Source organism: Neophocaena asiaeorientalis, unplaced genomic scaffold (genome assembly GCF_003031525.2).
Source record: "Neophocaena asiaeorientalis asiaeorientalis breed wild unplaced genomic scaffold, Neophocaena_asiaeorientalis_V1.1 scaffold79, whole genome shotgun sequence".
Taxonomy (NCBI): Eukaryota; Metazoa; Chordata; class Mammalia; order Artiodactyla; family Phocoenidae; genus Neophocaena; species Neophocaena asiaeorientalis.
The window spans coordinates 9,142,387-9,157,170 of NW_020175402.1; the positions used below are offsets into that span (position 1 = coordinate 9,142,387).

The window sequence follows — 14,784 nt, forward strand, 5'->3', positions numbered from 1 at the left end:
GCCCTCCCTCACCTCCCTGGTAGGTGCCCAGCTAGGACCCGCTGTGTGTGTGTGTGTGTGTGTGAGTGAGTGACAGGTTTGGTTTTAGTTTAGCATAGCTTACGCAGAACCCTGTGTGTTTGGCCTCATGCTGGGCATGAGAGGTATAAAAAGAACAGGAAACTGATGATTCCTGAACGCTCACCCCTAGTGTGCTCAGCACCACACTGCACAGTGTAATGGTAGCAGAGATGAATCTGACTCAGATTTTGTCTAAAGGAGCACAGAGTCTTAAGTCCTGCGGGGGAGGTGAGTCACAGGCATACATGGCTATTTCAAGGAGAGGAAAGAGCTCTGTGCAGAAGGAGAGGTGCAGGGGCAGGGGCATGGGTGATCAGAGCAAGAGGGCTCACACACCACTCTCTTGTCTCCAGGGACTGTCCCACTTTCCTCCTCTGGGTCCTGTTCTACTCCTCTAGGTATTTTCCTGGTCTGACTCAGCTGGAGGCCTATGAAGGTCAGAGAGTGGGGACAGTCCTGATGGAAAGGACTGGGCAGGGGGAGGTGGGTATGCGAAAAGCCCGTACATGGGCAGGGGACCCACGTGACCCCCAGCCTCTGCCCCCTGACAGAATTTCCACCTGATCGACTTCAACTTGCTGATGGTGACCACCATTGTTCTGGGCCGCCGCTTCATTGGGTCCATCGTGAAGGAGGTGATTGGGTCCCAGAGGCTGGCTGGGGAACTCTGGGACTCCCCTTTACCCATGGGGGTACCAAGGAGGTGTGCCCAGCCCTTCAACCCTGAGGCATTTCCTTGGGGCTCCCTTTGAACTTGGTTGAAGAGTATTACATCCCCATCGGCTCTTGGAGTTTCCTGGGCGTCGAGGGAAAGGATTCACCTTGCCAGGTTCTGCCCAGCCTGCTGCCCCACGTTTCCCCGGGCGGGATCACGGGCCATGTTGGGTGGGATTTGGGCACAGCCCCCATGACCTCCATCCAAGGCCCCATCCCGTCCTATCTCGCCCTGACCCAGGCTTCTCAGAGGGGGAAGGTCTCCCTCTTTCGCTCCATCATGCTGTTCCTCACCCGCTTCACCGTTCTCACGGCAACAGGCTGGAGTCTGTGCCGCTCCCTCATCCACCTCTTCAGGACCTACTCCTTCCTGAACCTCCTGTTCCTCTGCTATCCGTGAGTACCCCTCACTCCACCCCCTCACTGCCCAGCACCTGTTCCTGACCTCTGCCCTGAGTGTGGCTGGGCACTGGGTCCCTGTACCCAGTAGACTCACAGGCAGGCAGCAACAGTACCCTCTCACATTGTCTGACAATATCATCCTGAGATCAGGACGATTAGCTTTCTTTTGCAGGAGCAGAAACTGAGACGGCAGGCATAATTTCCCCAAGGTGCCCTCAAGGGGGAGGTCAGAAGGGGACTCAGATCTGAGTGTATATCCCACAGCTCCTGAGGGGGTATGCACGGGCTTCATCTTCCTCTCTCTTCCTTTCCTCTCTCTCTGGTTCTTTCTCTTTTTCTGTCTCTTTGCATATCTTAGTGTTTATGTAGTCTCTCGGTGCCTCCCCCAGGTATGTATGCTTGCAAGCACCTGGGTGCACGCATGTTTCTGTGTGGGTGTCTGTGCATGAAGCGTGTGTGTGTGTGTGTGTGTGTGTGTGTGTGTGTGTGTGTGTGTATCTTCACATGCATATCTGTATGTCTGTCTGTGTGTCTGCTTTGCTCACTCACTTCCTCCGTCTTGCCAGAACCCAGATTGTTGAGGATGGAAAGATAGTGTCTGGGAGGAGCACAGGCCTGCCCCTTTCTGGACTAGAACTGGGGAGAGCTTTGGCAAGATGTCCACTCTGGCTGTTTCTGGGGCAGGCTGCTGGCGGCCTGGGCATTAACAGTCATTTCCCAACCCCTGGGCTTTCTGAGTCATGAACTTCCTCAGGCTGGGTCACCTCAGTTCCCTGGGAAGCTTCAGAACTGGACACTCGTCTCTCCCCTGCGTGATCAAAAGGTCACTGTCATGGTAGGAGCCAAATCACACTTGCTTTAGTTATAACTAGTTTTTAATTAAAAGAGTGATACATGTGTCACGTAACAATATTAAACTTTACAGAAGCTTTTAACATAGTAAATGGAAGTCCCACATAATCTCAGTCCTCCAGAAAACCATTATCTTGCAGCATGTCCTTCTAAATTTTTTCTGTACAAGTACCCACACATATACATTTTTTAAAAACAGAAAAATAGGGTTAATCTCTATGCATGATAATGTATAATTTATTACACGTTCACATAGTCGTATAACTTGGATATTTTCCCATGGCAGTATATATGGGTCTGCCTCAGTTGTTTAAATGGCCTCATAATATTCCATTGAATAGACTTTCCACAATTTGTTTTGTTTGTCTTCTGTTGGTGGGCTTTTGAGTTGTTTCTAGCTTTTCCCTATTGGAAACAATGAGGCAGGGAACATTCTTTTGCATACATCTTTGCACACTTGTCCAAAATTTCTGTACAACAGATTCCCAGAAGTAGAATTATTGCACCAAAAGGTATGTTTTACATTTTTGATAGATATCAACAAATGGCCCTCCAAGATTGTACTGATTAGAAATGTCAACAGTTGCCTTAATTTGACACTTTCTGGTGACTACTCAGACATCACCCAGTGTTCATATTTTGCTTTATTTTATATTATTTAATCTTTAAATTTTTATTAATATAAGACACGTATATCATAAAAAAATCAAATTCAATAGTGCTAAAAAACTTGATGATGGGAATTCTCTGGTGGTCCAATGGTTAGGACTTCGTGCTTTCACTGCCGAGGGTGCGGGTTCGATCCCTAGTCAGGGATCTAAGATCCCACGAGGTGTGGTGTGGCCAAAAGAAAAAAAAAAAAAGCTTATGATGAGAAACAGCCTTTAACCCCACCCTCCAGATTTTTAGTCCCACTTCTCAAAAGCAACCTCTTTTTTTTTTTTTTTTTTTTTTTTTTTTTTTTTTTTTACTCACGGGCCTTGCCGCTCCGTGGCATGTGGGATCTTCCCAGACCGGGGCACGAACCCGTGTCCCCTGCATCGGCAGGCGGACTCTCAACCACTGCGCCACCAGGGAAGCCCAAAAGCAACCTCTTTTACTGTTTCTGGTTTTAAGTGTTCTCTGAGTTACCTCCATAATTTTAATATCCTTATGCTTTTGTTTATTTCTTTACACATTTATTTATTGATTTTATAATTGGGTAATAGGTTCACATCATTAAAACTGAAAAACAGGTAAAAGAGCGTAGAATGAAAAATTCTTCCCTTGACTCCTGTCTCCCAGCTACCCAGTTTCCCTTCCACTCTTAGAAGGAAGGGAACCTAACCACCACGAGGTAACCGCCATGTTTCTGGTTTCTTGTATATCCTGGAAATGAATGTTCTGTGCATATACAAGCATACCACACACACACACACACACACACACACACACACGTACACACGCACACATGCACATATACATTGATTCCCTGCATTGACAGATGAAGATTTACTTCACCTTCCATCCGTACTGTTCCTAGTATTTGATAATTGTTATTATTTTTAATTTTCTGTTGGGCCTCTTTTTCAATAATATGAGTATGCCTGTGTTTTTTATTCCATCAACAATAGTCAGTGTCTTAATCCCTTTTATGTAAGAACATAATATTAGGAGCCCTGTCCATTGGCTTTTCCTCCCCTCTTCCTCCTATCACTTCCTGGCAGCTGTACTCTTATATTGTCATGCTTGACATTCATATTCTCCTATATAGCCACATTTAAGTCTTCCATTCTTTGTCTAAGGCTAATTCTAAAAATTAAAAACCAATAAGTGGCCTTGATATTATTGTGAGTATGAAAATATTATTCACTGCAGGACCAAGTAGTATGCATAGATGATATTCCTTCTCTATATTTACTGAATTATAATCTTGGGCCTCTTAAAATAAGAATGTTCCTAGTGTCAAGGTCAAATGGTTTCTCTTTTCTTATATTCCATCAATTGCTTAAAACCATGCCACATTTTAGTTTGCTTCATATTTAGATTGTAACTTTCTTATATAGCTTTTTATTTTTCTTGGAGTTTCTAATTGCCTTTCTTTTTTCTTGTTGACAAAAGAATGATGGGCCTTCAACATATCCTCAAGTTTATCCAGCCTGTCAGTCATACTACCTGTTGCCTGGAGTCCATTTTTCCCTCCAAAGACATCCCTCCTGGAGCCCTCCATCCTCCTGCTCCAGTCTGGAGTGGTTGCTCTTTAAGCCTGCTATACAGCTCTCAGCCTGGGACTTCCTTTCCTGCCCTCCTGGGTTGGATCCACTGTTTCTTGGATCCTGTGTCTTCTTCTTTCTTGGTTTTCTCCCTTATTTTGCTGGAGTGCATTATGAGGTAATTTTCTTAACAAGGGGTATATGGGAGGTATATACAGTCTTAGTCCTTGCATGTCTGAAAATGTCTTTATTCTGCCCTCATACTTGATTGATGGTTCAGCCAAATGTCGATTTCTAAGTTCAAATTCATATTCTCTCAGGATTTTGAAGATGTTGCTCCATTGTGTCTAGCATCCAGTGTTTCTAATGAGAAGTCTGATGCTAGTTTGATTCCAGTTACTTTGTGGATGACTTGTTTTTTCCTTTCTGAAAGCTTTTGGGAGCATTCTGTTTATCTTTTGATTATTTGAAATTTCACAAGAATGTGTCTGATATGGAACTTTTGTCATTCATCTTATCAGTACTCTAGGACTTTTTTAACCTGGAGATTTGTGTATTTCTTCAGGTCAGGGAAATTTTCTTCTATTATTTCTTTGATAATGTCTTCCCTTCCATTTTTTCTGTCCTCTCTGGGACTTCTCTGCGTCGGATGGTAGACCTCATAGATTGGTCATCTGTTTCTCTTATATTTTCCCTCATATTTTTCATCTTTCTCCCTTTCTTCCTCTCCCTCCATCCCTCCCTCCCCTCTTTCTTTCTCTCTCTGACTCTGTCTCTCTCTTTCTCTATCTATCTTTTTCTCTTTCTTTTTACTTTATCTTTAGGGGGATTTTCTCAACTTCATCTTCCAGCTTTTTTATTGAGATTTTTTTCAGCAGTCATATTTTTCATCTCTAAGTCCTCTTTCTGGATTTCTGATTGTTCTTTTCTCATAGCATTCTGTTCTTGTTTTAAAGATCTCTTAAAAGAGATCTCTTTTAAAGATCTCTTCCCTCAATTTTGTCTTTCCACTGGGTCAATTTTTCTGTTTCATGCTGCTAGTTTTCTAAGTGTAGTTAGTTTCTTTGGTTGTCTGTTTACATTTAAGAGTGGAGGACTGAGTGGCTTGGAATGCACTTTCTCTCCCTCTGCCATTGTATATGTGAATGGGAGGTTTGACTGGGGATTCCAAGTATGTGGGCAGGGCACACTGACTGGTAGACTTTGCTTTAGGAAGAGTGAGTGAGGTGCTAATTGTCAAGCTGTGGGCACCCATAGACCAGAAAGGGGAGGGGGGTATTACTCTAGGGTGCCCCCATTAGAGACCTCAGTTATCCTCAGTTTATTCAGTTTCTTTAGAGAAGAATCTTTCAGGGCAGATTGTGTCAGGTTTGTAGGAGAAAGGGAGTGACTCATAAATGAATACAGATCTGTGTTTAATCCCGTTTGTTCAGCCCTGCTTCTCACTTCTACCCTCTATCAAATGTGCCCACTTCAAGCCAGTCTCTCTTGGGCCACTCTGGGCAGATAAGCTCCTACCCCCATTGTAACCCTCTCATGGCACATTCTAGACCTACGCTATCCAGTTTAGTAACTTCTAGCTGCCTATTGTTATTAAACATTTGAAATAGGCTAGTTTTAACTGAAATGTGCTGTTAGTGTAAAACGTACACTGGATTCTGAAGACTTAGTACGAAAAAAGAAAGTAAAATATCTCATTCATAAATAATGATTATATATTGAAACGATAATATTTTGTCTATACTGGGTTAAGTAAAATAGACTATTAAAATTAATTTCTCCTTTTTTTTTAATGCGGCTACTAGAAAATTTTAAATTACATGTGTGACTCTCGTATTTCTATTGGACTGCGCTACTCTAGATGATGACCTCCTCATCTGTCAACATGTTTCCATCTGCAGATGGAAATTTGTCAGAATCACTTATGTACTGATAACCCTCACTCCCATTCTCTTTGCTGATATGGATTTATTTTCTACTTTTATTTATTTACTTTCTACATTGATACTGTCACATCTAGGATGGAGAGGATGAAAGAGGATCTGCCATCTTGCATGTGAAGTTGTTTCTAACTTGTGACCTGTCAGAGCAGCTACTCGCTGTTATCAAATAATTTAATTGTATCGGCAGTCCTTCGTAGTGGGAAAGCCAAGAAGATTCTTAAGTACTTTTCCTTAAGGTTGAGTCTGAAGCCCTTGTATGTTCATGTAGGTGCCCCACGCCCTCATTCCCACCAAGTGCCCTGAAAAGTGTTTTGGGAATCCCATTTCAGTGTTCTTTTCTGTCCCACAGAATCATTGACCTCTTTCTTTTCTAAACAAAATTGTATTGATCTACTTTAGGCCAGACACCATGCTGGGCATTGTTGCAAAGATTAAAAGAGAGTATTTATAAAAACACTAGCATAATGTCTGACTGAGCATAGAGAATCAGTACAAGCTAGGTAACTTAAGGCAAGTTAAGGAAACTGAGGCTCTTAGAGATTATATAACTTGCCCTAAATCACAGCATTAGTAAGTGGCAGAGCTGGGATTTTAATCCTAGCCTATTTGACCCCAAAGGTTATGCTCTTGACCAGAATTCTCTAAGGTATCTTACTTGAACCTTACCCTAGGAGAAGTGGAAACATTCCCATTTTATAGGCCAGAAAGCAAAAACCCAAAGAGGCTAATTATATGAGTGCCCAAGAACACTCATATTTCCCTTCCTGGAAGTTCAGAATAAAGAAAGAGGACATTACTATAGCTAAGAAAATGTAGGATTCTCACTGGGTCTGGCTCCTGGCAGCAGCTCAGGGACCCTCCTGGAGCTACGTCTGAGGGCCTGGGGAAATTGAGAGGCCCTAAGCTATAACAAGGAATGCCTGTCAAGAGCACCTATCATGACGTTCCACGTACTGTGCTTGGCACTTACCCACTTTAATGATCTACTCTTCTGGGCTATGGGTCTGTCTAGTTTTCTCCTTAAATGATATCAGCCACACACTCTATCTCTTAACTAATCAGCTCCAGCCCTGACCTAGGGGTACTCCTCAGGGGAAGTGGTTTGTACTGTTCAAGGGCCCATTTCAGTGCCTGGCACATAATAGACACACAATAAATATTGTTCCTGAACTGTCCTCCTCTGCAAGCTAAAGAGCTGCCCCCATGTGCACCCATGACAATGTCTACCTCTCCTTTGTGGTACCATGTATATTTTCTTTTCTTTTCTTTTTTTTTAACATCTTTATTGGGGTATAATTGCTTTACAATGGTGTGTTTGTTTCTGCTTTATAACAAAGTGAATCAGTTATACATATACATATGTTCCCATATCTCTTCCCCATGTATATTTTCAGTTAGTGAATTACTTGGTAGTATTTGCTGAGTATCTGTCTTGATCACCGGTGCCAGACAGTTCTGGATTTGAATCCCAGCTCTATTACTTCCTTACTAGTTGTGTGAGCTTTCGGAATCCACTCCACCTGTCTGAGTCAAAGCTTCCTCAGCTGAAAAGGGCACAAACTAACAGTACCTAACACAGAGTTAAGAGAAACAAAAGAAGAGAATGCATGTAAAGCACTTAGTACAGTATCTGGAGCACTGGTTGTGCCCAGTGAATGTGGACTGTTAAGATGACTGCTAGGCAGCAATAGTCTGTGAGGGCCGGGACTCGTGTCTTGCTTCCTACTGTATACCTGCCGCTCAGCACAGTGCTTGGCACGCACTTAGTGCTAATACATGGGTTGAATGACTGATCATTGGCTGGGAGGCTGGATGGCTAGAGGGACCGGTAGAGTCTCCCCTCTGAACAGCCAGGAGAGCTAAAGCCCAGGTGGGCTTTAGCTCTTGGTGGTTAAGAGTTGGGATCCTGGCCCTTGGGCAGGCCTGCCCTCACCACTGTCTTCCCCAGCAGGTTTGGGATGTACATTCCGTTCCTGCAGCTGAACTGTGACCTCCGCAAGACAAACCTCTTCAGCCACATGGCCTCCATGGGTCCCCGGGAGGCGGTCAGTGGCCTGGCACGGAGCCGGGACTACCTGCTGACACTGCGGGAGACGTGGAAGCAGCACACGCGGCAGCTGTACGGCCCGGACGCCATGCCCACCCACGCCTGCTGCCTGTCGCCCAGCCTCATCCGCAGTGAGGTGGAGTTCCTCAAGATGGACTTCAACTGGCGCATGAAGGAGGTGCTGGTCAGCTCCATGCTGAGCGCCTATTACGTGGCCTTTGTGCCTGTTTGGTTCGTGAAGGTGCGTAGCTTGACCCAGGGAGGAAAGGGGCCTCACCCTGCTGCCTGCCCCCCAGGAGCCCTCTTGCTCGCATAAATAACTCTGCTGCTCTTGATGAGATTCCCATATGTGCTCTTGAGGGCCAGAGTGACTCCTGCCTTCATTTTAGAGTGGAAAAAACAAGGCTTGCTGAATGGACGTGGCCCGCACGAGGTCACCCAGCCAGCAAGGGGGACATGGCATTGTTGTTTGTAATACTTGGTAACGGAAGGCGGTGACTTGGTGTTTCAGTGTGGCGGTTTTGGCACAGGCACGTCACAGTGTCCTGCTTTGTCATTAAGTTCGAAAGGCAGGACTCATCCAGATCTGAGGGACTCCAAAGGCCTGTGCTCTCTCTCTGGCTTGTATGGCCATGTGGGAAGGTACCTCCCCAGCTGGCTTGACACATTTCTCTGAGGATGGGCTGCACTGAATGATTGGGGGTTGAGAGGACTTCATGTCCGTTGGGCACCTACAACCTGCTAGAGCTTTGATGAGTATTATAATCCTCCTCACGCCTCTCAGAGGTGGTTACTCATATTATCCTCATTTAACGGATGAGGAAGCTAGCCCAGAGAAGTGAAATGACTTGCCCAAGGTCACATAGTGACTAAGCAGCAGAGGCAAGATTTGAACTCATTTCTGTTGAACCCCAGAGCCTGTTCTCTGGCTCAGAGTGGGAATAATTTTTCTTTGTAGAAAACTGAGTAGTGGGCATAGGGTTTAAGCCCATGATTAAGCCACCTTTGTTAGGTGTTCAGTCCTTCGTCTCAGGCCACCCCGAGGTCTCTCTAGGGCTGTCTTGATCTCTGAGACAGATGGAATCAGGGATGGGGGAGGGAGTGAGGCCATTATGGGTGTCCAAGGTCTCACCCACCTCCCGCTGCCCCCAGAACACACATTACTATGACAAGCGCTGGTCCTGCGAGCTCTTCCTGCTGGTGTCCATCAGCACCTCGGTGATCCTCATGCAGCACCTGCTGCCTGCCAGCTACTGCGACCTGCTGCATAAGGCCGCTGCCCACCTGGGCTGCTGGCAGAAGGTTGACCCAGCACTGTGCTCCAATGTACTGCAGCACCCGTGAGTCTGCCCTTCTCTGCTCGACCCCAGCCCCCCCTGGTCAGTGTCTGGAGTCACTCACCTCCCTGCTCATCAACTCATTCATTCGATCAGCAAATAGTTATTGAGCATGTCTTGTATGCTAGGCCTTGTGGCCAGAGTGGGATATGGCAGGGCCCAGGAAGGACATGTCTCCTGTCCTTGGGTAACTTGCAGTGTCTTAAAGATGGGAGGAAGGCAGGTGGTAAATTCATAGACTCATTGACTTTCTCATTCACTGACTCAGGTACTTGCTCATTGGCTGATTTGCTCATGCATTCACTCATTGCTTCCCTCCTTCCACTCACTCATCCATCCAATCATTGGCTAATCTACTCTTTCAGAAAGCATTTACTTCTACCTAAGCTGTCCCAGGCCTGGTGCTGTGTATTGGACAAAGGAGCTTGGACTTTGACCTATAGGCAGAGGGGAGCTATGGAGGGTTTTGAACAGTGGAGGGACCCATTCCAAGGTGTGCCTTAGAAACATCAGTCTGGTAACAGGGTATGGTGCTGTGTTAGTTGATGACATACCCTGGCCAGGGAAGAAAAGCCACAGGGAGGAAATGGCTAAGATGAGACGCCTTGAGGAGTTACAGTCTGGTGCGGGTGATAGCCGTGTACACAAAGAATTAGGATGAGTGGGGTGAAAAAGGCCCAGCTGCGGGATGGCATTGCACTCAGAGCAGAGGCAGAAGACACCCTGCTCAGGAGCCCTGAGGGGCTGGACTGTCCTCCCCTCAGCCTGACCCATCCTTCCTGGTGCCTAGCATTTCTACAGCCCTTCATCACCGTCTTTTTACCCCAGTTATGCTAATTTTCCTGCCTGTATTCCCCCATTAGACTGGAAGCTCCTCAAGGCTGGGACCATCTCTGAATCACATCTGAGTCTTGGGCCCAGCACAAGGCCCAGCCGAGAAGAGGCCCCTAGGACAGGTTTGTAGAGGTAGGCCCACAGAGATGCGAAGGGAGGCCGCAGAGGCCAAGCCTCCTGATGTTGGCCCTCCATGCCAGTCAGGGTCCCTCTCAGGCTCTGTCCAGGTGGTCCAGAGAGTGGATGGATATTGCCAAATGGTCTGAAGTGGGGCTTGGCTTAGCCTAAGGCTCTGAGGGGAGGGGGGAGTAGAAAGAGAGTACATGGCTGAATATGAGGATAAACCTGCCCATGGCTCACCATGGTCCTCAGGTAAGATCCAGGCTCCTTCACGTGGCTTCCCGTGATGAACTGACTCCTACCAGCCTTTCTGCTCTGTCTCTTCCCATGCCCCAACTCATACTCTGCTCTAGCCAGACCCAGCCTCTTCGGATCCTCCAATTCTGTATGTTCTTTTTTTTTTTTGCTGCATTGGGTCTTCGTTGCTACGCAGGGGCTTTCTCTAGTTGTGGCGAGCGGGGGCTACTCTTCGTTGTGGTGCTCGGGCTTCCCATTACAGTGGTTTCTCTTGTTGCGGAGCATGGGCTCTAAGCACACAGGCTTCAGTAGTTGTGGCTCGCGGGCTCTAGAGTGCAGGCACAGTAGTTGTGGTGCATGGGCTCAGTAGTTGTGGCGCATGGGCTCAGTAGTTGTGGCGCACAGCCTTAGCTGCTCCACAGCTTGTGGGATCTTCCCGGCCCAGGGATCGAACCCATGTCCCCTGCATTGACAGGTGGATTCTTAACCACTGCGCCACCAGGGACGTCCCTGTATGTACTTTTGTATGCAGGCTTTTGCCTATGATGCATGTTTTGCGTGGAGTGACCTTTCCAATTTTCTTTTTCTGTTTAATTCCTATTCATCCTTTAGCACTTTGCATCCTCCAGGAACACTTTCCTGACCACCCAGGATAGGTTCAGTGTCCCTGCCCTGCCTGTGCTCTTCCTCTGCTGTGTTTGCTTAGTTACTTGCCTGTCATTCCAAGACTAAAGCTCCTGGAGGTCAGGGTCCTTGTCTGTCAAGCGCTCGGCCATCTCCTCACTCCTGGCAAATGCCTGGCTTGTGATAGGTCCAACAGCAAATTTTTTGTGTTTTTTGTATGTGAGCTTTTTTTAAGGTAGGATTTCCATACAGTGAAATTCACAGATCTTGAAGTGTACAATTCCTTGAGTTTTGATAAAGAATACACACCCATGTAACCCTTCCCCCATCAAGATACAGAACATTTCCAGCCCCTCAGAAAATTTCCTTATGGCCCTTCCCAATGACCCCCTCCCCCTGGCAACCATCTTTTCATTTCATTTCACCATAGGTTAGTTTTGCCTATTCTACAGCTTCATGTAAATTAAATCATACAGTAGACATTCTTCTTGGGTCCAGCTTCTTTCATTCAGCATATTGTTTGTGAGGTTCATCCATGTTGTTGCATATGACGTGGTAACTGTTTTTTAAATGAAGGAATCGACAGGGCAGGAGCATGAGATTGAGCTTCTTGTGGACAGTTATTCTCAGTCCTCTGGCCCAGGACCCTTATATTTCCTGGGAGATCTCAAAGAACAATGGAAGAGAATTCACTGGTCCCACAACCTTATTCACATGCTCTCTGGGGCGCCTCTGTGCCAGGCCTTGTGGCATGCTCCGAGGACACAGAAATGAATTGGACACCATCCCTTCCCTTCAGTGCTCCCAGACTAGTGAGGGATACAGGGAAATAAATAAGTGACAACACATTGGGGAAAGTGGACCGGTAGCAGGAGATTCAGGGAGCATTTAAAAGATGCTGAACTCTGTGGGATAAGGCATCTGGAAGAGCAGCCCAGCTGGAGTGAGCACCTTATGAAGAGACAGGAGCAGTCAGGTGTGCTGGAGGAACTAGAGGCAGTTCTGGGTGGCTTGAGCAGGCGCTATGTGGTGGGGGTCATGGAAGGCCACACTGGGACTCAGAGGCCATAACACATTGTTGGGGACTTGACTCCAGGGGCACCGGAAAGCCTTCAAAGGGTTTTGAGGAGAGACTAGTCAGGCTTGGCTTGGTGTTTCACAAAGACCACTCGGGCAGCTGTGTGGTGGACTGCTGGGAGGCTAGATGAATAAAATGACCCCAGGGAGGGAAAAGGGTTTTCTTGAAATCCCTCAGAGACGTGAATGTCAGCCCTGAACCTTCCGACTCCCAGTGCAGTGAATTTCTTACAGTTCTTACCCATTTTACAGAAAAGGCAACTAAGACCCAGAAAAGGAAAGTCATTGTGTCTAAGTGACAGAAATGGGAGTAGAGCCCTGGTGGTCACCCCATGCCCAGTCTTCTCACATCCCCTTGTGTGGGTGAGCTGGGCATAAGGGGGTTTTGTCGGGCTGTGCCTCCAGGTGGACTGAAGAGTGCATGTGGCCACAGGGCGTGCTGGTGAAGCACAGCAAGAACGTCTACAAAGCAGTGGGCCACTACAACGTGGCCATCCCCTCCGATGTCTCCCACTTCCGGTTCCACGTGAGTCTCCTACCCTGGGAAGGAGGGGTGGGGCCTGATCTAGAGGGCAGGAGGATCAGCTGGGCAGGAAGGTGATGTCATAGCAAGAGGCGGCTATTTTCGATATTTCCCAAATCCAAAAGAAGACAATGCACATGTGCAGCCCAAGGATGGCCATACAAATGATCCCTTCATAACTGTAGCTCACTTGGTACCAGATCTTTGAAAACATTGGGTGGAGGTAGAAAAGATGATACAACAAAAGGAGGGGTTGTTGGTGGTGAAAATAATTACACTCGTCATTCCTTACTGTGTGCTAGGCACTGTGGTAAACACTTTCCATGCACCCTCCCATTCAGTCTTCACCAGAACCTTGTGTATGAAAGAAATACCAGGGCTGTCCTGGTTTTCAGGTACTGAAATCAGCTTAGAGAGTTTAACTTGTTCCAAGGGTGCCTTACTGGGAAACTTGGGAACTAATGGTAATGACTCATGGACCCAGTACAATGGAAAGGGCTGCTCAAAATCATCTGGGCTGGTGGTTTCCATTTTATTTACTTATTTTACTGTTAAAATCCTTTTCTCCAACTCAGTCAAACTAAAGTTCAGTATATAGGACTTCATGGCGCTGCTCTGTTTGAAAGGGTTGGAACTCCCCTCACTTCCTGCTGACCACTGTGGTAGCCCCTAAAAGACCTCCTGGAACCTGGGCCTCTGAGGAACACAGTTTGAGAAATCATTGATCTGGGCTAACCTCTTCTTTTCCCAGTAGAGAAACCTGAGGTTCAGACAGGGAAGGGACTTGCCCAAGGTCCTGCAGCCTGTCAGGTGCAGAGCTGAGCCTGGCGTGCTGGTCTCTCGGACTCCTGTATCCTGGCACTTCTCCTGCCATCCTATAATCAGCTCTTGAGGTTTAGGTACCTTGGCCCCTGCAGAATCAAGATCCCTGGACACGATCATTCTTTTAAACTGACCAGAAAAATTTTCTTAGTCTCTACACTCTACCTTGCCCTGTAGACACCAGGTAAGAGTGATGTGTCTCCGTGTCCCCTGGAAGCTTCCGGCCTAGCGGGGGATGCTACACGTGAAATAGTAAATGACTCAGGCTGTAGAGTCTATAATAACTTTCCATGCCTCTGTCATAAGATTCTACTTTGTTCAGGCCTGACAGTACCCAGGAAGTCACATATAATAAGGTGTTGGTTTTCGACCAGCAAAAGTTTGAGAGAACAAGTAGGACTTCTCAAGAAAGGCTTCTGGGAGGAGGTGGAAGTTGATCCGGATCTTTTTTTTGTTTTTTTTTGATCCGGATCTTAAACAGCTTCTGTGGGAAGCAGTAGTCTTGACAGAAGGAACACCACAAACAAAGGCAGAGAGATGGCAAGGTCCACGCCCAGCCCTACGAAGTCTTCCTCCCCACCCAAGTCTGCATGGGGCCCAAGAGCTTGACCCCTTCACTGGCCTACCCAGAACCCCCTTCCAAGAGGCAGGTTTCTGGAGCCCACTTTCCAGTCCATGCCTACTCTTTCCTGGGCAGTTCTTTTTCAGCAAACCCCTGCGGATCCTCAACATCCTTTTGCTGCTGGAGGGCGCTGTCATCGTCTACCAGCTGTACTCCTTAATGTCCTCTGATAAGTGGCACCAGACCATCTCACTGGCACTCATCCTCTTCAGCAACTACTACGCCTTCTTCAAGCTGCTGCGAGACCGCCTGGTATTGGGCAAGGCCTACTCGTACTCGGTCAACCCCCAGAGGGACCTAGACCACCGGTTCTCCTGAGCCCCAGGGCGACCCAGGGACAGCATCCAGGCTTCAGCCAGGGGCTCCCTGGGAAGCGGC

At 47.0% G+C, this 14,784-nt stretch overlaps 2 protein-coding genes across 2 annotated transcripts in view; both read left to right on the forward strand.

The window, feature by feature from the left end:
* LOC112414405 (transmembrane protein 39B-like) overlaps window positions 1-256 on the forward strand; it is a 3,151-nt gene extending 2,895 nt beyond the window's left edge. Inside the window, exon 4 of the mRNA XM_024766889.1 lies at window positions 191-256. Within this exon, the coding sequence (XP_024622657.1) occupies window positions 191-256 (66 nt within the window). The remainder of the gene's footprint in view (window positions 1-190) is intronic.
* LOC112414371 (transmembrane protein 39B) lies at window positions 1-14,784 on the forward strand. The gene is made up of 8 exons (XM_024766863.1): window positions 1-19; window positions 414-496; window positions 612-695; window positions 1,016-1,170; window positions 8,115-8,451; window positions 9,363-9,550; window positions 12,845-12,965; window positions 14,482-14,784. Exons 2-8 carry the CDS (start codon window positions 491-493, stop codon window positions 14,722-14,724), a joined length of 1,134 nt encoding a protein of 377 aa, XP_024622631.1. The 5' UTR covers window positions 1-19; window positions 414-490; the 3' UTR covers window positions 14,725-14,784.